Consider the following 24346-nt stretch of genomic DNA (forward strand, 5'->3'; position numbering starts at 1 on the left):
CCTGTGTGACACGAGTCAGCTCAGACGTCCCCACAGAGTCACGCTGGATATCACTCTCTGTTAGTCGCTCGTGTCATTAAAGAACTATCCACGAGTTTAACGTCATTAATGCAGGTGCCCGTATCACTGGCTTTGGCACACAGCCACCATTATATTTATCAGCAAACACAATGAAACTGTTTGTGCTGTGGCAGGCAGGACGTGGACCCAAATGCAGACATTCGTGCACGGAAAAACAAACTTTGAATCGGCAGCTTTATTTGCTGGAAAAACCCTTCATGATATAACTTACAGAAAACAAAGCAAACACCTAGAGTATAAAACTAAGAACAAAACACTGCGAAACTAGAAGCGTAGAAAAACTGAAACCAGAAACACGGAGCGACTTACAGCACATGAGGAGGTACGACGTGACAAAGGGCAGAGGAAAACACAGGGCTTGAATACAGTAAAGAGGGAAACTGGAGGGAAACACAGCTGTAATCTGATTACTTTTTTCAGGTAACGAGTAAAGTAAGGGATTACTATTGCAAAAACGGTAATTAGATTACCGTTACTTTCCCGTAGGAACGCTGCGTTACTGCGTTACAAAAACCGTGATTTTTTGCGAGAATGTCTCATGACAGTGACGTAAGCGAGCGCGACGTTAGTGACAACAGCTGTGTGCAGATCAACAATGGATCACATATCGAGTGCAGAGAGAGTATGAGCGTGCAGCGTTTAAAGCGTGGAAGTACTGACCTTACTTTGAGTTTGATTCCATAAAAAGTGACAAAAACATTAGTGTCCGCTGTGCGTGGGAAGAAAACTTCTTTTTACAGCGAAAAAACCCCTAAACTTCCAACAAGCACCGAGTAGCTACGACGTAATGGGAAACTCACAGAGAAACTCGCGGATTCTTCCACTGACCGCGGCACACCTGCACCAGGGTAACCCTCCGCCTACCCCACTCCTGCTTTACAGGTGAAAATAGAGCAACAGGACCGCTGAGTCTTTGACTTTATTTATTTTCTGCTGTGTTTTACTTGCATCTATTTGAAAGACTGAGTGTAAACACAAAAAATATTTTATTTTATGTGCTGGAATGTGCAGAAAATAGGTTTAAATGTTAAACTAATTTCTTCCAGTCAGAGAATGTTGCATATAATTAAATGTTTGCTTGATGCATAAAGTTAAAAGATTAAAACTAATAAAACAAGTTAAAAAGAGACTTTTCCATTTGATTACATTTTGTATGATGGATTATGTAGAAAAAGTAGAATTGGGCTGAAAGATCTATCGCTTTATCACCTACTCAGGTTGTAAATCGTGTTTTAAAAAAGTAACTAAGTAATTAATTACTTTTGAAAATAAGTAATCAGTAAAGTAACGGGATTACTTTTTTGGGGAAGTAATTGGTAATTAGTTACTGATTACTTTTTTATTGTACTTGTCTCTCAGGGACACTGAAGCTTGTTGGGGTCATGCCAGTTTTCAGCATGGACATTTTCAGAATCATGTTATTATTTTTATATATTGTCATTATATGGAGAAGCCTAAACAAAACGAGATTAGAAATTGTCACGACCATGTCTGCTGTAAAAGTGTGTGTCCATGGTGATATCCCATAATAAATGTGCTTCATCCTAATCCGAGTGGGTGAGTCCCACCCTGTGAGTCCCACCCTGTGAACACACAGTGGAAATCTGCAGATCCAGACTCCAGGTTAGCTCTTCTATGCTTTTTGTGTTATTTTGAAGTACATTTCTCCTGAAAGTGTTTAGAACTAAAACAAAATTAAGACCAAGTACAGCTAAATATACAATGCAGCAGTTCACTTCGTTTACTTGGTGTTTCTAGTTGTGTAGGTGAATGTGGTTGATGGAGAATAAAGAAACGCTGAGCACCACTCAGGAGTTATGCTTTATTTAAGATCACCACACCTTTATTTGGCAATAATAAATGAGTGAATGTGGATGCAAACAAACTAATACACATAAATAACACGTATGAGGGAAACATCTGTGACTCCACACTGAAGATCGGACCTTTGCACCAGCTGAGAAGTACATCTGAAATCTAAATTCAATTTATTTCCAAAACTAAACAAAATTAAATGCAAAAACAACAAAACTTAAAGTAAAACTGCAGCCAGGTGTGGATGTGGACTCAAATCCTTGAAATTACAGGCTGATCACTGAGTGCACAGTACAGTGTAATCCAGGTTATAATACAGTATCACAGCAACACAGAAACATGCTGACCCTTCATCCTGTTCTCACAGAGTGCATTCAACACATCTCAGAATTCATAACACAGAGATTTAAGCAGCATATTCAGACTTCCCAAAGCATTAACACAGCATCTAAGTGCAGTCTGCGACCTCTGTGACCTCTGATCAGGGGGTGGGGGTGTACATTTTGCACTTTGAGTTGAATTTTTAGTTGCATTTGTTTTCTGTATTTCAGTTTCCAATATGTGGTCAGCAAAAGGCCATTTCTAGCAGTAATAACTGATATATGTGTGAATAATCCGACATTATTATTGTAGGGTCTACCTTACAGTGTTGTTTGATGCTGTATAAATAAAATTGAACTAAATCTCCAACAAAAATCTTTAGATGGATAACACTGATGTATTAATTATCCTGGTAATCTAACCAGGTCTGAGCCATCGTAGGTGGTAGACCTACCTTAACCGTATATTTTGGAGTAAGGCAAACTGAATGTTTTGGGGAGGAAAAAAAAAAGAATAGTTGTGACAGGTTTATTAAATTAGGACTATTTTCTTTGTAGCATGGTTGCTATTGCTTCATTTCCACGAGTCACTGACAGTGTATCCAGGGTCAGGGGTCAGACGCCAGTCAGCATTATCTTTGGATTGAAGTCGTCTACTTTCATTCCAGAATTCCAGCTTTCCAGTCAAAAGCTTTTCCAGCTTTTAGCTGTTCCACAAGGGTGTGTATAAAGACTGTATATAAAGATGGGCATAAAAGCTGATGCTGTTCACTACGGCCGTTATTGTTATATTACAGCTTAACTGAAGCCAGTGATGGTTTTGTGGTCAACACCATCTTTTCAGGTGGAGGTTAACATTGCCAGAATATGTGCAGTGCGGTGGAGTAGGCGGTTAACAGCTGGAAGCTGATTGGAGGAGATACATCACCAAAGAGCCAAATGCACTGTTAACATTTGAGCACTAATATTGCTACATGGATTTAAAGGAAAATATTAACTGAGTGAAAAATCTGAACAACATAGTTCCTTATGTTTATTAGTAACTGGCCAGTGTGTTAATCACACAAGACGGAGCATGTCAATCAAGCACCTAAAAATGGACCTCTGTCTTATTTAAAAAATTACCACCAGCATACTGATCAGAGTGGCTGGTGAAAAATACTCAGTGGGAAAGTTTTTTTGCAGCCTTCTATTAGCAATCTTTCTATTTAAGGTACTTAAAGCTTCGCCTTCAATTTCAAGTTGAAACTATAACACCTAGTGTGGATACAAAGCTAATTATAGTATCTAACAACACCTTCAGCACTTGAAAAGTAGTATTACTTTAACATTGTCATAAAAAGTTGTAAATGTAGGATTAAAATATTAGGAAGGTAGGGCAGAAGGTAAAGAAAAGGTAAGCCAAACTACTATAATCTACTGAGCTGTGGATCTAGCTTCAGGTTGCACAGTGACTCGCAGGTTTAGCTAGGTAGTTTGAGATACTGTAATATAGTTTATTCAGTAATACACTGCAGTGTAGCACAGCTAAAATAAAGTGATCCCAAACAATCTGCTGCATTCCTGTCTGGTGTTGTTCCCTGTGACAGAGAAATCCTGCATCCTGAGCTGACTTGAACGCACCTTTTATCCAAACTAGTGGACGTACTCTGGAGTCATACTGCAGAAGCCAGAGCCACTCATGTGTAAGTCCCATGTGTAAGGAGGATGGATTGGTATGCACTCGTGCACATACGCACACACCACACGGAAATATCAGCTTCTAAAAAACATGGAAAGTTTTCAATAATCTTACCATCACAATATGTTATAAACCTTTTACAAATAAAAGTTTTAAGAATTTATAAGCACTGCTCAGTTCATAAATATATGCAGCAAAAATACAATACGATAAATCTCTCTTTGTAAGAATCAAGACAGGCGATAAAAATCTGTAAAAATATTGACTAGATCTTGTGGTCAGAGCTGTGACGAGCCCTCGCCTCCATAACTGTGGAGCCATACAGGGTTTGGCCAGGTTGTATCACTCCAAGAGAAGCGTGTTTGTCTGGGGATGATTATAAAGCTCAAACAGCACGGGGACACGGCCGTGCAAACGTTTGTTTCAGCTTGAGATCTTTCATCCATTTTATAGATGGAAGTTGTTGGTGAGGCATTAGCTACAAGCTATCTGGCAACATATTCGAATAACTGTTGTCCTCTTTTAACTTTTTCACTTCTCTTCAGTTCCATTGCACAGTAATCCTTTTCCTGAGATACATCTTTGTTCCTTATTTGTTTTACTTCAGGATGAAACACAGGCTCTATGATGTCCATTTTTTGTATGATGGTGTGAAGTTAACCTAAACTAATTAACTTATCTACAGTCTAGATAAGAGTAGACTCCGTCCTTATACCTTGGACTCTCGGGGGATAGCTAGGCTCATGATGGAAAAAAGCCTGTGGCACACACAACAACACAGGTTGCAGAGCAGAAATTACACATTTTCTTTTGGTTCCTAAAGTAAAAAGGCTGTAGGCCAACTACTGAGAGGATGAAAACAATACAGTGTGGATGCCAAAGGCAAACTATTAATGTTTAAAACTAAAGGGGGAGGATCCATCATGCAAGGGCAAGTTTCCCTTTATGAGCTGCTCTCATCGAGATCATGCAGCCACTTAACAGAAGCTACTTAAACTGTTTAAAACACTAACAGCTTTCCTCAAAATTGACACGTGTGCCAATAAGGGCCTAAAGGAAGGTAGAGTGTATATTTAACACACTGATCAGAACCTGTGCTAACAGCTGACCTTCATCAAAGAAGCAAAAGTAGCTCTTTAGGAAACCTGGGACATCCAAACTGTTTGGATCAATGGCTCATTGTAACACTTCATTAAGGCAGTGATTTTCAAAGTTTGGCGTGGCACCTTTAAAATACATGAACTGTTATTGTGAAGAAAACAACATGCAACATCTTGTCTGCATCTCTGCAATGCATAGCTACAATATTTTCACATATAAAGTCATTAAAATCGAGCATGTGACTGCCAAGAAGTAAAATTGAAAATCACTGCATTCGAGTCAGTCATTCACATAAAACAGATGTCAATAAATAGTTCTACTAGTGCCTTAGCTCAGCCATATCTAGTTATCAAAGTGCTGTAAATATCATATATCGAGGAGAAAATCACAAATGTTAAAATGTGAAAATTCACATTAAATATCACATGTTAAAACCAGTGGGATTAGCATGACTGCAGATTAAGACTTATATATACTTATGTTTGTTATACAGCTTTAGGTAATCTGTCCACAGGAATTATTATATAAAGGAAAAAGTGACGTTACAGGCAGGTCCAATGTGTCGGACTCTTTTAGATAGTCTGACTTTTAAAGCCACTGAGACATTGTGAGAAAACCAGCTCAGGTAAATTACTGAAATCATTGAAACCGAGAAACAGTTCTCTTCTTCTGTGGTGTCCAGGTGAAAAACCCACATTTGAGCTATAACCCATAGCTCTGACAAATGTTGTAAAACACATTGGCTGCCGATACAAGGGACTGACTGAGAGCAAAACTAAGGAAGAAACAGGCAGGGGACTTGATTTTGGCTTTTACAATGTCTGACAGCTGAGCAGTACCGTTGCTTACTTCTTCTGATTGGCTAGTAGGGAGGCCTCCCATCGTTGTGCCATGGCATTTTGCTGTCGAGGCACTGAAGAGAGGGAAGGAGGGAACTGGAGGGAGGGGAAGACTCAGCTGAACCACTGGAGCAAAGATGGATGGATGGATGATGGAGGATGGATGGATGGATGGATGGATGGATGGATGAATGAATGATGGATGAATGATGGATGGATGGATGGATGAATGATGGATGAATGATGGATGGATGGATGATGGATGGATGGATGGATGAATGATGGATGAATGATGGATGAATGATGGATGGATGGATGGATGGATGGATGGATGGATGGATGGATGGATGGATGGATGGATGGATGATGGATGATGGATGGAGGATGGATGGATGAATGATGGATGGATGATGGATGAATGATGGATGGATGGATGATGGATGGATGGATGGATGGATGGATGGATGGATGGATGAATGATGGATGAATGGATGGATGGATGGATGATGGATGGATTGATGGATGAATGATGGATGGATGGATGGATGGATGGATGGATGGATGGATGGATGGATGGATGGATGGATGATGGATGGAGGATGGATGGATGGATGGATGATGGATGATGGATGGAGGATGGATGGATGATGGATGATGGATGGATGATGGATGGATGGATGGATGATGGATGATGGATGATGGATGGAGGATGGATGGATGGATGATGGATGGATGGATGATGGATGGATGGACATTAGAGAGAAAGAAAAATTAAGAGAAGATGTAACAGAAATGCTGGATAAAGTGATGCAGGTGTAATGGTTCGATGAAATGAGGTAAATAATGAATATATTTGCTAAATTGTGAACTGGTGAATGAAAGGTGCGATCAATCCAACTGATTGATGAGTCAGAAAGGTAGGGTAAAAAATGAGTGAAACAATGTGTATGACATATACAATGGGTGATGTACAAACGAAAGTCAGAGTGACAGTTTAAACAGCATCATTACATTCTCTGCTATCATGCACTCTATAAACCATTACTTTGAAAATGACCATTTAACTGTTTGACAGCAACTGTATTTTAAAATAAAAGAAAGTTTAGAAATCATTTGTTTGTGGCCACCTTAGAAGCCTGTGGTACATAATCTGCTGATGAAGACAGAATAATCATATTTAAGCATTAAATAATAGTGAAAATTGTTTGAGGCGCATTCATGGTTTAGTCAACTTAGAAAGATGATAAGAGAGGAAGAGCCTAGGTAAAGTAAGCAGTTATTAAAGTTCCTGCATTTAATGCACTTCATATGGGGCAGCTATGAATTATTTTTTCTCTGATGGTTAAAATTTTATTTCTGAAGAATTTCTCGTTAAAGTTAAAAGAAAACCTCAATTTAGCTCTGACTCTCTGTCAGCTCATTTGTATTAGAGGTGTGCATAATGATTTCCAGACTTTGGTGCTGACACAACTTTGTCTTCTACAACAGCTGTAGAGTGCATGCATATGAATGTGTGTGTGAGTCTGCCAACCTTGTGGTCACAAGACAAACTGGATCGCTCTATTTTGCGGGTCCTGGAGGGGGATGACGGGGAGGAGACGCTTCTGTCTGGAACCACTGACACTGGTATCAAAACAGAGGAAGTTCCCACAGCATCATCAGCATATATGAATTAGGGCCTAATTGAGAACTACACAGTCTATAAGACATTTTTCTAACATTTCTTTTCAGATCCGGAAACACTTATAGATGCTTGTTGGGAAATTTTCCCAAGATGTCACCAATCATAAAAAAGGGAGTCCTCATTAAAGCCTTTAGTGGTGAAGCATACATCAAAGGCTGATTTATGTGTCATATTGGTAACAGATTAACACTGTGCTGTTGACCTGTTTGACTTAGCAATTGTTGTTTTCACTCAGCAGTGAAAACTGTTAGTGTTGGCTAACATCATGAACATACGGAGCCCCGCAGGGGACATGGGAGAAAAAAAAATTAAGACGGACTTTTGCGAGATCTCGCACTCAGAAAGAGAAAGAGAAATTTGTTAGAAACTTAAATGTGGACTCTTTTACCTATCTATGCCTAAGCACACGGTCTTACATTCAAACACATTCAAACACTGACTCATTTGAATAAATCTACAATAAAATAAAAGGTTTCTAGTATGTTAGGTTGTGTGCTTCCTACATCATTAGTGTTTTAGTTGTGTGGATGATACATACCGTTGTACGTAACATTATCACTCAGACCCGGAGACACCAAAACAGTATCGTACCGCTCTCTCCCTCTCTTCCACTCCTCCTCTCTTTTCCTCCTCCACATCTCCTCCCTCTGCCTTTTCCACTCCTCCTCCCTCTGCCTCACCATCCTGATCTCTTGCTCCACCAGTGACTGGCTGCTGAGTGAGCGCAGCTTGAAAAAAGGATTTGACGTGAAGGTGCTCTCCTGCGGTTCCACGGACAGTTGGGTGGAGCTTAGGCAGAACTCAGACGCACTGCGAATGATCAGATTGGAGGTTTCTACAACAATGACATTAACGGAAGGCACTGCATCTGAATTTGCTGGCCAATCGGAAAGGCCGCCGATTGCAGAAGAGAGCAGACGATTCCTGGAGGCGGGGCTAGAGGAATCAGGCTCCAGGATGATGACATTGTTAGCTGTCATTTCATGGTAGACAGATCGGGGAAGGGACGAGGAACAGGAAGGAGTTGGGGAGATGGAGAGTGTCGGGGTGCGGCAGGCTGGAGGTCTGGGTGGAGATCGTCCTGTCTGCAAGCTGGATGGCCTGCATACAGAAAAGAACAATGTGAATGTTAAGTGTTTTGAATGGAGGGGTTTTGGGTCATTTTGACAAATATTCAGAATCCTTTCTGAATTATTCTGTCTAAAATGTGTTTCTACAGTAGAACTATCACTCTTCTATGCACTTCTTTTAACTCAATAGGTTGGGTTTATTTTGGTTGTAGGGTGATGGGTACAGACAGCAATTTTAATTAGATTTCACTTCTTAAAAGCTTAATCAAATGATTACCTGCCCAGCAATAAACAAACATGTACAACCTTCACTGGGACACTAACAGTTACATTTGATGGAAGCCAAACCAGAGCTTAACGAAGAGAAATAAATAGACAAATGCTTGCTATCACAGACACCATGGCAACTTTAATGTCAACTTTTATTAGGGGTCTGCGTAAAAATGAACATCGATGTGAAAGTGCTGCTAACCTGGCCAGCAGGAGGTACAGTAACTCAAGAGTCAGCATGCTTGACCCATGGCCTCAGTAAACACTTTCATGATGAGTTTATCGTTTCAGTTTCTCATTGAATAAAATTAATATTATATAGATATTGTAAATGGTGGCCTCCAATAAAGTAAAATAGACAAAAATGTAGACACTTTATGACTGACAAGCACATACAAAAGGGCAGTATCCTTATTTCACACTCAGGTCCATCAAAATCACTTGAAAAATCTAGTTCTAACAGGGTATTCCCCAAACTTGAATACCCTGCAATCAGAAAAAAAAACAGTTCCTACTCCTTATAGTTAATCTTCAATTCTATCTACAGGGTGGGCCATTTATATGAATACACCGTAATAACATGGGAATGGTTGGTGATATTAAAGTCCTGTTTGTGGCACATTAGTATATGTGAGGAGAAAACTCCTCAAGATGGGCGGTGACCATGGTGGCCATTTACAAGTCGGCCATCTTGGATACAACTTTTTTCAATAGGAAGAGGGCCATCTGACACATCAAACTTATTGGTAATGTCACAAGAACAACAATGGTGTGCTTGGTTTCAACGTAACTTTATCCATCCATATAGCCATCCATCCATTCACCCATCCATCCATTTATCTAACCATGCATCCATGCATCCATCCATCCATCCATCTTTCCTTATATCTATCCATCCGTCTGTCCATTTATCTAGCCATCATTTATCCATCCATCCATCCATCATCAAGGCTGCCCAGACTTCCCTCTACACCTCAGCCACCTCCTCCAGCTTATCCGTAGGAACATCGAGGCATTCCCACAACATATAAGAGTTGTTATCTGTCCAGCATGTCCTGGGTCCGCCCTGGGGCCTGCTCCTTATAGGACATGTCTGAAACACCTCTCCAGTGAGGCATCCACCTCAATAGGCTGCTTTCAATGCGGAGGAGTAGCGGCTCTACTCTACACCACTCGATCTGAGCTCCTCACCCTATTTTTAAGGGAGAGGCCAGCAGTCCTTCGAAGAAAGCTCACTTCTGCCGCTTGTATCCATAATGTCACTCTTTTGGTTACTACCAGAGCTTGTGACAGTTGAGAGGCAAGGCTTTCAAATGAATGAAAATTCTATCTAGGTGCATTTAAGTGCCTTTGAGATCATAAGGACTGCATTCTGTTGCTATGTGAGTTTTCATGATTGCACAATACAGCAGAGCCAATTACTGCTGGTGTGTAGTGGTAGACTAGGACTTTTTGGCTGCTGTACCTGGGTATTGGGAGGCCATGTGCAATCATCCCCCTCTCCCTGCGGTGTCGTTCCTCTCTCTCTAGAGTCAATCGGATCTCTCTCTCCACTGCAGTCTCAGGCTCCTCCAGGGTGCTGCGGTATGACGAATCATCCAGACCTGAGTCCTCTGAGCTAGGGGACAGGGTGGAGGACAGAGGAGGTTCCCTGGGCATGGGGATTTGAATTTCCCTTGTATAGGACAGGAGGAAACCACACTCAAGTTGAGAAGGATGTGAAACCTACAGCGTACTAGCTACTTGCTAAGTGTACTATGTTGGCTGAAGGACTCATCTTGTTAATGTGGTGCATTGTTCTTTGTTTTACTGCTGGGCATGAGCCCTGAAAACTATTCCACTGTCACTCTACAGCGTCTGTTAGCACTATAAATTGTATGACGCATTTTTAGGTTGAGTCCTTGAAACCTCAACGAAGGCTGTAGTAGAAAATATTTACGGTGAGGATGACTAAGACTCCAGGGTGAAGATTTACCTGTGTTTGAGCCGGGGACTGCGAGTGGGGGGATACAGTGAGGAGTGGGTGCCCTGGAAGCTCCCCTGAGCTCTCAGTCCCGGTTTTGGGATAGGCTGACCTTTGACCTCTTCTTCCATCTTCTTCCACTGCTGACGGGCCAAAAGGAAGTCCACATGCTCAGTAGAGACATTTTCACTTTGGGTCTCTTCATGCACGCAGAAATCTACAGGGACCTGACGGGAGAGATTAAATGTGGGGTTAGCAAACAGCCAGTGACTCTTTGACTCAGCTAGAGTCCGACAGCCAGGCTGGGCATATCAGGTGAACCATCTGTCACATGACTCAGGCTCTCCTCCAGACTGTTTTCATTCATAAAGTGCTTTATAAACTCAAACATTAAGGTTAACAAGTGGAGCTTCCAGTTTCAGTGCAGTTAGTTAAACAACAAAAAAACACTTACTGTTTAAAGGACTGTTGGGATTTCTTTCTATCTGTAAGGCTAATGTCTCATAATTAGCATCACATATCTGTGTTTTGTCTAATACTGCTCACAGTGTATTGCAGAACAGTTTTGGATTCATTCTGATAGCGACAGACTAAGACCCCGTCACAAGGGCAGAGATAGCTCAGTAGGTAGAGTGGTGGCCCCATGATCGGAAGGTCGGGGGTTCGACTCCACGGAACGGCTACCCTGAGGTACCCCTGAGCAAGGTGCCGTCCCTACACGCTGCTCCCCGGGCGCTGCATTGGTGGCTGCCCACTGCTTCACTGGGTGAATGGGTTAAATGCAGAGGAACTATTTCCCTATGGGGACTAACACGCACACTTTATTATTAAGAGTGTGGACGAGGTTGTAGTACCTACAAGACAACAAGGCCATACATCAGACTTGATGGAGGACAAGAGGTGGTTGCCATGGTGATGGGTGAAGTGGCATCTCCAAATAAGGAAATGCCCAGAAAGATGCAGAAGAAAAAACGTGAGCCAAAGTGCTGGATCTCAGCCCGATAAATAGAACTGTGGCTTTCCTCCAACTTTTGACCAATCACCTTAGAGCCCTGTTTACCACACATAATAAAAGCATTAGTGTCTGAGGGTGGGGCTCTTTGTTCATTTGGGTCTCCTGAGTGAGCAGAAAGACACACAGCCTTTTGTCTCTGAGCCAAAGAGACTGAGGTCCATTGAAATTTTAACCGTTTTCATAATAAACTGTGAAAACTTACAACATATTTGTCTTCTCTCTCATAAAAACCCTACAGGACAGAGAGAAATGGACAGCATGTCCTTGGTTTCGTATAAAACTGATATAGATATAGACCGAGTTTTAGTTTTAATGAGTTAATGATTCTGTTACTAGTTAGCTAACAGAAACTAATCTAAGTCTATTAGCAGCAACCAACCAACTCAGTGACATCACGTTCTGTATTGGTACAAGACGGCGCTAAACTTGTTCTAAAAACTTCAAACACGTATTTTTAAATCCAGCTTCACAGTCAGTGTTAAACCTATGACAGTATGTGAGAGCAGGGATCCACAGTGTAAATTAGCCTTTTCATGTCACCTTTGAGTGGACTATGCTATCACTTTCAGCTGTGGTTGCACAGTTTGGACACAAGGTGGCAGCGATGATCTTTATTCCCTTTTCTTGTTAAAATGGACATGTTTGTTATAATGCAGCAATGAATACTTCTGAGATTCGTCTGTGTTATAACTGCAGAGTTCGCTTTAGTTGATGCTTGAATTAATGTCCTAGAATTCTGATACAAACTACGAGTGCTAATGCTGGGTGATGGGTTCAAGGCTCTTACAGTCATTGCACATGTTGCAGCTCCCTCTATCAGACACTGACAGTGCAGTTTTGGGTGGTACAGATGAAAAGTGTCAGAAACTGTAACAGATGAGTGACAGAGACACAGCTCCATCTACTGTTGGCTAACTGACAGGCACCCTGTTAAGACCAGAGTTTATAAAGCTCATGTGTGCCTATACTGTACCTGCTCTGGTTTAAGTTTAGGCTTTTCTTTTTAGAGATAGCTTAAGTTACACAGCAAAATCTAGGGTGTCTATATGGGTCCACACCTCTGAGTGTTAAATACAACACTGTTGAGTGTTAAATTAACACTTTTGACAGTGTTATATGTTTAAAAGTAACCTAGTCAGTTTTGAAGATTAACAAAGACTAACACTGAGCAGTGCTGATTTTCTAACACTGGAAAATAACTCAAAATGTTAGAAATGTTCCAGTGTTAGAAAACCATCACTGCTCAGTGTTAGTCTTTGTTAATCTTCAAAACTGACTAGGTTACTTTTAAACATATAACACTGTCAAAAGTGTTAATTTAACACTCAACAGTGTTGTATTTAACACTCAGAGGAGCTTATTGCATTTTGGCAAACATTTTTTGTTGTCATAATTCATCTCTGTTAAATGTCTGGTGAAAAGTGTTGAACCAAGTTAAAAGCACAAAGAAAACACCGCCGTGTCTCTGCATCAGGCTACATATAAACAGCAAACTCACCTTCTTGTCAGGGTCTGTGGAGCTCGCTGTGGAGCTGACTGAAGGAGACCGTAGGAAAAGATCTCTCCTCAACCTCATCTGGTCTTCATCATCATCCTTTCTTCCCACCCTGTACTCCTCCACCGCCACCTCTCTCTTCTGCGCTTGATTTTTTGCATCTGCTTTGACTTCATTGTCTTCTTCCTCTCTTTTGGCCTTCTCCTCTTCTTCAAATCTTGCATCTTTCTTCCTCTCCTCTTCGATCTGGCTGGTGATGTCAGAGGGGGCAAAAGCTGACCACTGGTCCTCACCTGCATCGCTGTCTGAGTACACGATGACACGCTCTGCTTGGAGGCAGTCACTGAGGTGGCTGTCACTGAGGTCATCCCTGATTGTGAAGTCGGGACCCCAAACTTCTTGTGACACGGCCTCCAGAGGATGTGAGGTGGTGCCTAGTGGCTCAGATGGTGAAGGACACAGCAGACTGTCTGAGGGGAAGAGGAGATCTGAAAGGACATCTTCTTTTGCCTCTTCCTCTATTCCTCTGATCCAGCTATCCTCTTCTTTTGTTCCTGGGTCTTCTCCCTCTTCTCCACCCCCCACCTCCCCACCCTCTGTATTCTCTCTGCTTTCATCATCTCCCTCTGTCTCTCTTCTTTCCCAGCTATCACTCTCTGTTTCTCTTTCGTTTCCATCTTCTCCCTCTATTTCCCCTCTCCCTTCATCCTCTCCTCCTTCACTTTCACTGAGGTCTCTTCCTTTCTCATCTCCCATCTCAAAAATGAGATAGTCACACTCATCTCCTTTCCTATTTTCTCCTCCTACAGCCTCGTCTTCCACCCTATGGACCCCAGGAAGACACAGTTGGTCCTCTTCCTGGTTGTGGCAGCTAAAAAGGCTCTCTCTTTCTATGTCTCTTAGCGGTGCTGATGAGCTCATCTCCATGGTAACTGCACTGACTAGCGGTGGGGGAGAGGGAGGGCAGACGGGGTTATTGCTGCTGGAGCTAGCGTTGTCGTGGTTAGCGTCTGTTAGCTCAGGTGTTGTCCTCCTTAGCCCAGTCGTAGCTCTCTGAGGAAACATACGTGTAGTTGTAATTCATTTTGTGGTTATAATGGAGCGGAAATTTAAAAAAAAACATACTTGGATTAAAAACATGAAGTCAATTCAAAAGTCCAATCTACTAAAATCTCATAATTATGATAACAATGACGGCTTATGGGTTTGCATTCTTTCCAATGAGCGGCAGTGACCAACATGCATAAAGGAAGCCTGCGAGAGTTCAGGCTAATAGGTAGATGGATACACATGGATGTCACACAGTGACACCCAGAGGAGGATGACAGAGTCAAAGAGGGCTATCTGAACTACAGGACTGCTTTCCTGCAGAATCTCACAAAGCAGACGTTGGTGTGAATCATGGATGAAAGTGCTCCTGTCACTGCTGTGCTTAGCAGTACGAGGTTCTAAAGGAAAAGAAAGCATACCTGGTGCACTAACTGGTCAGAGGGCCTGGTGGCGCCAGTGTCTGGCAGCCTCGCCTCTGTCAGTGCGCCCCAGGGTGGCTGTGGCTACATGTAGCTGCCATCACCAGTGTGTGAATGTGTGTGTGAATGGGTGGATGACTGGATATGTAAAGCGCTTTGGGGTCCTTAGGGACTAGTAAAGCGCTATATAAATACAGGCCATTTTAACCAGTTCTGATAGTGAAAAACAGCTCTTCTTACTGATGCATATACAGGAAATACTTAAGCAAGGGCGGGGGTTACTGGAGGTGGACAGGCTGCTTCTGATTGGAGGCTGTTAACATTATAAATTTCATTTAATTTCGTGTCAGCTTAGCAATGGTTTAATCTACATCACAGTTACTCAGTTAATAACACTGAAAACACAGCAGGGAGTAACTCTCTATGAGAAAAGTCACAGTTTTAACTTGGTATCTCAAATATGTGTTTCCCCTCACTGGGCCCACGTCCTCATTTGAGGTTTGATAGCGTTTTAGTAGGTAAAGGTGAATGGCTTGGACAAGAATTGAGCTGCGGTTTGGGGAAGACCCTGACCGGGCCTGGCAGGTCCCCATGTACTAAATAGAATTGAAGAAGCTAAAGAATTTAACAAGGCAGGGAAGGTGGGGCACGTAAATGAGAATGAACAGCTTGTAGAACTGGGGGAACATACATAGATGAGAACTGGAAGGAGCATATTTGGAGGTGTGGTCCTGCTCCTGAAATTCTGATACTTTATCTCCAATTTAGAATTTGACAATCACTCTAGTTAAAGTCTGCTTCTACAGTAACCTGTATTTGGTGTTACAGGTCTGTTACATAATACATGAAGGATCAGTGCTAATCAGAGATTATAGATCAGAAACATCATGAGAACCTTGGATGGAGGTGGTCTGCAAAGTGGTTTGCAGATGGGTAACAACTGTGGGTAGGCTAAAGCATCTTATCGCCTGTTTGAATTTATCACCCTACATGGTTTAGTAAATTAGAAGTTAAAACTGGTAAATCTTTAGCAGCTGCACAGGTATGCACACGAGTAGGTGGAGACCAAACACAGAGCTAAGATTAAAGTAGAAACACTTGGTTAATTCAACACACACTGAGCTACACTGTTAAACTTACACTATAATAAGGCATATGCAAATATACAATTACTCAACAATTACTGAATATATTTGAATATATAACCGTCCACATACTCATGAGTACATCAAGGTACAGTACTGCACATGGCCTCATATGTTTGATGAGATAAACTCAAGCCATCCTCTCATTACCATGGTGGCACTGCGTTGGCTGTGAGTGGGTTTGCATATTATTATGGTCTGTCGTTAAAAGCATGTGCTGGTGACAGATGGGAGGTGTTGCTATGGTAACACTAAGTATAGCTGCAGAGGCAGGCAAGCTGCTAAAGTCAGTTCCTTTTCAGTTCAGTCCCACTGTGTGAAGAGAGATCACATATTATAGCCCATCACTTCTCCTTGGTTGCGTGAATAAAGTGACTTCATACAAAAACTTCTTTAGTTGCATAACAGCACATTTATGGTATAACATTCATAAACAGCAAACGTAGGAACTAAAATGACACCGAGCAAATATAAACTAAAACATATGAAGACAGAGTCCTCTGCATCAATGGCCCATGACATGCATACCTGCACCAATGTGTCAACTACAACACTGGATCAGTGCCAATGCAGCTATAGTTTGTAACAAGTTTGTGGCAGTAAAGTCATCAGAATTTCTCGGTGGAGTAATGCTTTTTTCATGCAGCACCTCTCTGGTTTCTAAAAGTTCTACCCAACAGGATTTATCACAAACACTTATGAAGATGACCTGTTTCTTGTCCTCTTCTGCATTTCCAGCACTGGAAATGATTCCAGACGGCATAAAGTCCATGAGTGAAAGGGGCTTTAGTTTTACTCAACAACCTCAATTAATTCTGATGTGATGAGTCTCTGAAGGCATTTACTTTGAAGAGATGTCATTTCCAGTATGCTGCATAACAGATGATTAACGTCTCTCTGCATCAATTAACATTAAGCCGTAGTACAAACTGAGTGAATGCGCATAGGCGGAAACATTTACTTACATTTTGATTCATAGGGGAACAAAATTACTTTTCATCCTGAGCTCTCACTGCTTTATTTAGACACGTTGTTCTATCCATGGCATTTTTAATCAAATTCATGGAAAAGGTTGCGTGCATCTACCAAGGCCAACCATCCCAGCTCACAAATCATTTTGTTTACACTTTAACTATTAACCCTGCACTTCCAGCTTTCGTAATATTATGCATGGGTTTTAACTATGCTGGCAGTTAGCCTGTAACTGTTGTAGCCTTATTCTGCAATTCTTCCCCTACTTTAAGCTTTCCAAGTATAACAGCTGTCCATTGATTTTAGCTAACAGTTCATCTGTGGGCTTGCATGGATTCTGTCCAGAAACTCCAGTTTTATCCCACAGCCCAAAGACATAAATGCTAGGGACTGTTTATACTAAATTTTCCACAGGTGTGGATTTGAGAGTGTGCAGCTGTCTGTCTTTTTGTGCATCTGCTGTGGTGGACCTGTCCAGGATATACCCTGCATCTGCGTAAGGAGGTAAAAGCAAGAGGTAAAGTGGCGACTCAGTATTTTGAATTTCAATTGTTGGTTATGTTCATAGCTGAGGTGGAGTAGTGGGTTAAGGGTGTGGTGTGAAGGAGGCTGACCAGAACACATGAGCCGGCAGCTCAGGCTGAGGGAAGAAGCTGAAGCATCCCGACAGCACTGTAATTAGAAAAGCATGATTGGAAATAAAGCCTCCAATGATCTCCAACGCTGTGGATACAGGGTCCTCACTTTACAAGTGATGCTGAAACCCAGGCATTCTTGTACCCAGTCCGTCATGTGCATGGAGCAGGCAGCAGTGCACCAGCACCAGCTGTTGGAGGACAGGCTATGGTGGACCCTGGCTCGCACATACCCTTGTGTGGCATTGTTGGAGAGCGAGTGGGTGGATGTTAGGTAAGTGCATGGGGACTAGGGCTGGGCGATATGGCCTAAAATCCATATCGCGATATAATTTGAAGCATGTGCGGTAACGATATATATCACGATATATTCTTTTCTTCTGTATAACGTATTTTTCCACACTATAAGGACTTAAAATCCTTTAATTTTCTCAAAACTCGAAAGTGTACCTTATGTATGAATTCTGGTTGTTCTTACTGACCTCGAACCGATTTTGGCTGCAGAAATCTGTTAAAAAATGTTTTAGTACAACTTTGGTAAGCAGCACTGCTTGATGGATTGTCAGAGCATTACGGCTGCCGTAGTGAGGAGCTTCACGGAGTAATCTGGGTCCAAAACTCCGTCCTCTTCAGGTCCAAAAGTCAAACGAACACTGAGAGTTAAAAACGGTCTAAATTCTTTCATCTTTAATTAAATCATCAGTGTTTCTGCTTTACCAGGTGTAACAATTAAGTTTAACATCCAGGCATCCATGAAAACAGATTTATTAAATTTAACGGAGTTAGAAGTTAGCAGGAAGTTAGCTCGCTAGTTTCCACCTAAACATTTCATACCATGTTCTGACTGAGATTTTTGAAGCTATTTCAAACGTACAGCTCTGCTACCACTTCCAACATAAATGAAACTAAACAGCAGTGACGTTTGTAGGGTTACTGAAGTTTGGCTAGCTGGTATATAATGTTGTGCTACGTGATTGCTAGCGACACAGCTATGTTAGCATAACATTAGCACAGTGAAGCAGGAGGATGAACGCCAACTTTTTTTTCCACTCGATAAAAGTTAACGTGAGGGATTCTGGTGGTCAGGGACAAATGCAGTCGCATAGCAGGATGCTGTACACGGGCCAAACTTCAGTCAGGACAACAACTGAGATTATTCATCCACAATACGAGGTTAGTTATTAATGTACTGCAACAACATGGGAACAGAGCAGCTGCGAGAGAATTCAACATTAATGAATCAATGTTATGGAACGGCTGCGTGCAGACAGGAATAGGACCCAAGGTGCAGACACTCGGAGGCAAAACTTGAACTCAAAACAGCTTTAATGTTAAACTCAAATTTAACATAACTGGAAATATCAAAATAAACTTACACCGGAAGACTGACAGAACACACAGCTAGATAAACAGTAGATCCCAACAATGACAACCTGAAACACAGGGCTTAAATACATAGAGGGAGCAATCAGGGAATGGACAACTGGAGGGAAACACAGCTGGGGCAAATCAGAACTGACGAGACCAGGAAGCGTAAACCGAACACACTGAGATAAGACAGAGACCTTCAAAGTAAAACAGGAAACACATAACACAGACTGAACAAAGACAGACTCACATGCAGGCACTACAACAGAGGGAACAGAGACGTGGGACCAGGGCAGACACAGACACTGACTGGACACGGGGATATAGCGGACAGGGGAGACAGCAACTAAGGATTACACAGAGACAAACCATAAGACATGACTCTAACAAAAACCCAAAGACTAGAAATTATAAATAATATAATAAACTCAAAAACCCTGGCATCCTAACAGAATCAATGTTACGGAAGTGGAGGAAGCGCAGTTTTTGGCTTTCCCCATATTTCAAAAGTGCTTCATCTCTTTGCTATGACTGTCGCCCGCCATAATTTGCAGATGATAATGGTTGTAGACACTGCGATGCTTTCGACCAAAACAGGCGCAGCTTGATGACATCATCAACATGCGCTATCGCGATAGAGCGGTATAGTCAAAATCTCTATCGTTGGCCAAATTTATATCATTTCTATTGTATATCGTTTATATCGCCCACCCCTAATGGGGACAAATATCCCATAGGCTGCGGTTAGCTCACACTGGATGCATCCCTTAATTGTGGTGACAGATTGGCTCGGGTTTAATAACCTGTTGGGAAAGTGTGTGGATGCGTTCATGACCTCACCAGAAAGGGATAGAAAATCCACTGGTCCCAGTTAAGCATGTCTGTGCACCAGCACCCAGAGCGATGTTAAAGCTGAGTGAAAGTCAACCCCAGCCTAACAGAAAGACCCTGAACTTCAACAGGTAACCAAGGCAGTAATGAGCAGTCAGGTTTCAGCCTTGATTTCTACCCGTTCATGTTTCTAAAATAAAATCCCTGTGTTGATTTTGCTAAGTCTCTTTGTGCTTGTGCTTTGGTTTTTGTGTTTGCTTTTGCATTTTGTCCTCAAAGCTGATTTTTTAAATCAGCAAATATGAGTATGTGTAAAGCTTTGAGCAAGTGTGATGGCTAGATGACTGGGTCAGAGCATCTCTAACACTACAGCTTTCATGTTCCAGGTCTGCAGTGTTCAGTATCTATCAAAAGTGTTCCAAAGAAGAATAGTGGTGAACCAGTGACAGGGTCATGGGTAACCAAGACTCACTGATGCACAAGGAGAGGGAAGGCTGGGCCGTGTACCGTATTTTCACGACCATAAGGCGCACTTAAAAGTCTTGGATTTTCTTCAAAAAGTACGGCGCTCCCTATAGCGCAGTGCGCCCTGTGTGTTGTAAGGAGGACGTAGTAGAGAACACCATGAGAACGCTAAAGGGTGAAGTGTGGGCGTTGATCGTATATACCGGACAATCGCACATACCTGTATAAAAGGACAGGTATGTGCATTATGTGGAACATCGTTGTTTTAACAACCCTGAAAATGGCAAAGGGTACCTAGTCCCGGTTTGTAGAGTACGCTTGGGGAGTGTGATCGTGTGTACAGCGTCTCTTTATGTCTGTCTCCACGTTGGTTGAGTGTGGAGTAAGTGCATATGAGAGCATGAGGGTGGGAATGGATGTTTGTATATGTGTGTGCCTGTATTTCTGTGTCTATATGTCAGGTTGGGTGTCAGGCGCCACCTCTCTGGGGACATCTCAGGCCCTCCAAGGTTTGGAGGCCTATCTCCCCCTACCACCACTTCCCCTGCCAGTGGCGGACTCCCTCAGACATCGGTGCGTTGGTGGTTCTTTGTGTCCGGGGATGGGCGTCCAGGTACACACCGGCTCACTCCTTGGCGGCCGCTTATCGGGGCCTGGAGCCTGGGGCTCGCTCGGGCCACTTCGGAGGTGGGGTGCCCCCGGCCTCTCGGCCTGGGGCTCGGTCACTCAGGCACGGCTGGCTGCCGGCGGAGCTCACAGGCGCGTCACTGCAACTCCCCCTGGCTTCTGCTCCGCGGCTGCTGAGTGAGCCCTCATCTGGGACTCTCCTCAGCTCTTTCTGGGACAGTGGCGCGGCTGCCCCTCTGTTGGTCTTCCTTGGTCTCTTGTGTTCTGGGGGCCTCTGGATGTCTGGAGTTTTGATCTCCTCCATACCTGCTTCATGCCCTGGAGGACGGGGCTGTGGCCCCCCCCCCCCCCACACCCTCTAGCAGATCATTACATGAAGGAACCTTTTAAAAACAAGCGCGTCCATGCTCACAGGTGTACACACGGGTGATCACACCCACAAACTACACCCTTTTTGGCTCCTACCTCAAAGCACACTGTGTTCTGTTGATCTTATGTGCTGCACAATAATGTTTAATATTTAGTATTTACTGTCATATTCCCATATATCATTGTGATGCTGTTTATTCTATTACTCTTGTTCTCTTCTGCTTGTTTTCTTTTTTCTTTCTCAGCAGGTGATCCAGGTGATTGATATATGCATTTTTTCTTTCTTTCTTTTTTTTTTTCTGCTCACCCGCCTCCTACAACGCGGGTCTCGCCACTGGCGATATGAGCGCCTACAAAGCGGCCTCATACAGCGTGCGGCGCGCGGTGAGAGATGCCAAACGCCAGTACCGGGAACGTGTGGAGTCCCGCTTCCACCAGGGCGACACACGGAGTATGTGGCACGGACTACGCACCATTACGGACTACAAAGCCAGGGACACTGCGCCGATCAACGCCGACTCTGCATTCACCAACGAGCTGAATCGGTTCTACGCCCGTTTCGAGGTTAGCCAGGCGGCTAATGCTATCTACCGCCTGACTACCGAGGACAGTGACGTCATCAGCGAGAGACCGGTGACCAGCATCGCGGAGCATGACGTCCGAGCGGCACTGAGGAGAGTGAACACAAGGAAAGCGGCAGGGCCAGACGGCATCACCGGCCGTCTGCTGCGCTGCTGTGCTGACCAGCTAGCAGGTGTGTTCACTTACATCTTCAACGAGTCCCTGGCGAAGTCTGTGGTCCCCACATGCTTCAAAAGATCCACCATCATCCCTGTGCCCAAGAACAGCAAACCCTCATCCCTGAACGATTACCGGCCAGTTGCACTGACCTCGGTAGTAATGAAGGTGTTTGAGAGGCTGCTGAAGAACATCATCTCCTCCTCCATCCCAGACACCACAGATCCGCTGCAGTTCGCCTACAGATCCAACAGATCCACAGATGATGCCATCGCCCACGTCCTACACACCACTCTCAGCCACGTGGACAAGAAACAGGGTAACTATGTGCGAATGCTGTTTGCTGATTACAGTTCAGCGTTTAACACAATAGTGCCCTGCAGACTGTTCACAAAGCTGAGGGATCTGGGACTTAACAGCCGTCTGTGTGCATGGGTGTTGGACTTCCTCACTGGCAGAACTCAGGTGGTGAGGGTGGGCAGGTGCTTCTCCAACAGCATCACCATCAACACAGGAGCACCTCAGGGATGTGTCCTCTCGCCACTGCTCTACTCCCTCTACACTTCAGACTGTGTGGCCACCCATGGCTCCAACACCATTGTGAAGTTTGCTGACGACACAGTGGTGTTGGGTGCCATCTCCAACAACGATGAGGCGGCCTACATGGATGAAGTGAAGAATCTGGCATCGTGGTGCCAGGACAACCACCTCCAGCTGAACGTCAGCAAGACCAAGGAGCTGGTGGTGGACTTCAGAAGGGGTCAGCACAGAGACTACAAGCCCATTATCATCAATGGAGCTCCAGTGGAGAGGGTGCAGTCCTTCAAGTATCTTGGTGTCCACATCTCCTCAGACCTGACATGGGCTGCCCACATTCAGGTCCAGACCAAAAAGGCTAGGCAGCGCCTGTATCACCTACGACAACTGAGGAAGTTCAGGGTCTCTCCAAAGATCCTCAGGATTTTCTATACAGGCGCTGTGGAGAGCATCCTCACACAGAACATGACATCGTGGTTTGGGAACAGCTGTATGAAGGACCAAAAAGCTCCCCAGAGAGTGATCCGTACAGCAGAACGCTGCTGCAGGATTGCTCTCCCCGCGCTTCAGGACACCTACACCAGGAGATGCCGGACTAGAGCAGCGCAGATACTGAAGGACCCGTCCCATCCTGGCAACAAACTGTTCCAACTTCTGCAATCTGGTAGAAGGTTCCGCATCTTCCGGGCAAGGACAGAGAGACTCAAGAGGAGCTTCTATCCCCAAGCCATCCGTGCCCTAAACACACACACCCGCCCTCTCACATCATCTATAATTGACTGAGACAGGACTCTTCCAGACACTAAACCAAGGCACAATGTACATTTCAATTCCTTTAATTTTAAATATGTTTACATTGTCTATCCTGTAAAATAGTCAGATGTCTATTCATATTAATGTACAGAATTCACCTGCTTGCTGCTACTACTGCACATTCACCCAGTGTATATACTGTATGTATGTATATATATATATATAATGTTCTTCCTCTACACCCCCCCCCCCCCCCCCAATTTTTGCATATGTCGAGGAGCGTGTCAGGCTACATTTCACTGTGTGTTATACTTGTATAACTATGCATGTGACAAATACAGAACCTTGAACCTTGAACCTTCTGTTGGTTTTTGTTTTTTGTCCTTCTCCCCGTCCCTCTTCTCAGCTGTTTCTCCTTCCCTCTTTCTTTCTCCCCTTCTTTCCCCCAGTCAAGTCTGTCCCGTATTCAGTAAGTGAAAATAAAATAAACAATAAAAGGTGAATCAAATGGACCATTACGGCAGGGCTGGGATGGTCAATTTGGTAAAGTAAATCCGTTGGGCATCTTTCTTTGCCTTTAGACAACGATTCTGATGGCAAAAGAGCCAAACGGGACAAGCAAAAAAAAAAGAAAAGAAAATGGCAAAGAGACACGCTTATGAAACACAGTTTAAACTGAAGGCCATCAGCTATGCGGAGGAACATGGAAATCGAGCAGCGGCGAGAGAATTTAAGATTAACGAATCGATGGTTCGCAAATGGAGGAAGCTAGAAAACAAGCTCCGGCAGGTCAAGAAAACGCAGCTGAGTTTCCGCGGACATAAGGCGAGGTGGCCCGAGTTGGAGGAAAGACTCGAGCGGTGGATCATCGAGCAAAGAACGAGCGGGAGAAGCGTTTCGACGGTCACCATTCGGCTCAAAGAAGTTTCACTAGCTGAAGAGATGAACATTGAACATTTCCAAGGAGGTCCATCTTGGTGCTTTCGTTTTATGAAACGGTGCCATTTTTCCATCCGGACCAGGACTACGGTAGCGCAGCAACTTCCAGCGGATTATAAGGAAAAGCTGGCCATCTTCCGCTCCTACTGCAGCAAACACATCGC

General features: G+C 43.4%; 1 protein-coding gene across 7 annotated transcripts in view; it reads right to left on the reverse strand.

The window, feature by feature from the left end:
• Nucleotides 1-1889: 1889 nt before the first annotated feature.
• Nucleotides 1890-24346, reverse strand: part of LOC146554383 (uncharacterized) — a 48854-nt gene continuing 26397 nt past the window's right edge. For 3 of the 7 annotated variants that reach the window (XM_085255900.1, XM_085255895.1, XM_085255901.1), the window contains exons 2-7: nucleotides 13338-14387; nucleotides 10837-11051; nucleotides 10327-10536; nucleotides 8060-8622; nucleotides 7369-7460; nucleotides 1890-5933 (exon numbers count right to left, since the gene is read on the reverse strand). In XM_085255900.1, the coding sequence (XP_085112026.1) occupies nucleotides 5844-5933; nucleotides 7369-7460; nucleotides 8060-8622; nucleotides 10327-10536; nucleotides 10837-11051; nucleotides 13338-14261 (2094 nt within the window). In that variant the 5' untranslated portion in view covers nucleotides 14262-14387 and the 3' untranslated portion in view covers nucleotides 1890-5843. Of the gene's footprint in view, nucleotides 6735-7368; nucleotides 7461-8059; nucleotides 8623-10326; nucleotides 10537-10836; nucleotides 11052-13337; nucleotides 14388-24346 lie in introns of all 7 variants that reach the window. The other 4 variants (XM_085255896.1, XM_085255897.1, XM_085255898.1 and 1 more) reach the window with 4 other exon arrangements.

Source organism: Mchenga conophoros, linkage group LG18 (assembly GCF_057382185.1).
Source record: "Mchenga conophoros isolate Kocher_MC1m ecotype Shallow Benthic linkage group LG18, M_conophoros_male_GT1.1, whole genome shotgun sequence".
In the NCBI taxonomy this organism is placed as follows: Eukaryota; Metazoa; Chordata; class Actinopteri; order Cichliformes; family Cichlidae; genus Mchenga; species Mchenga conophoros.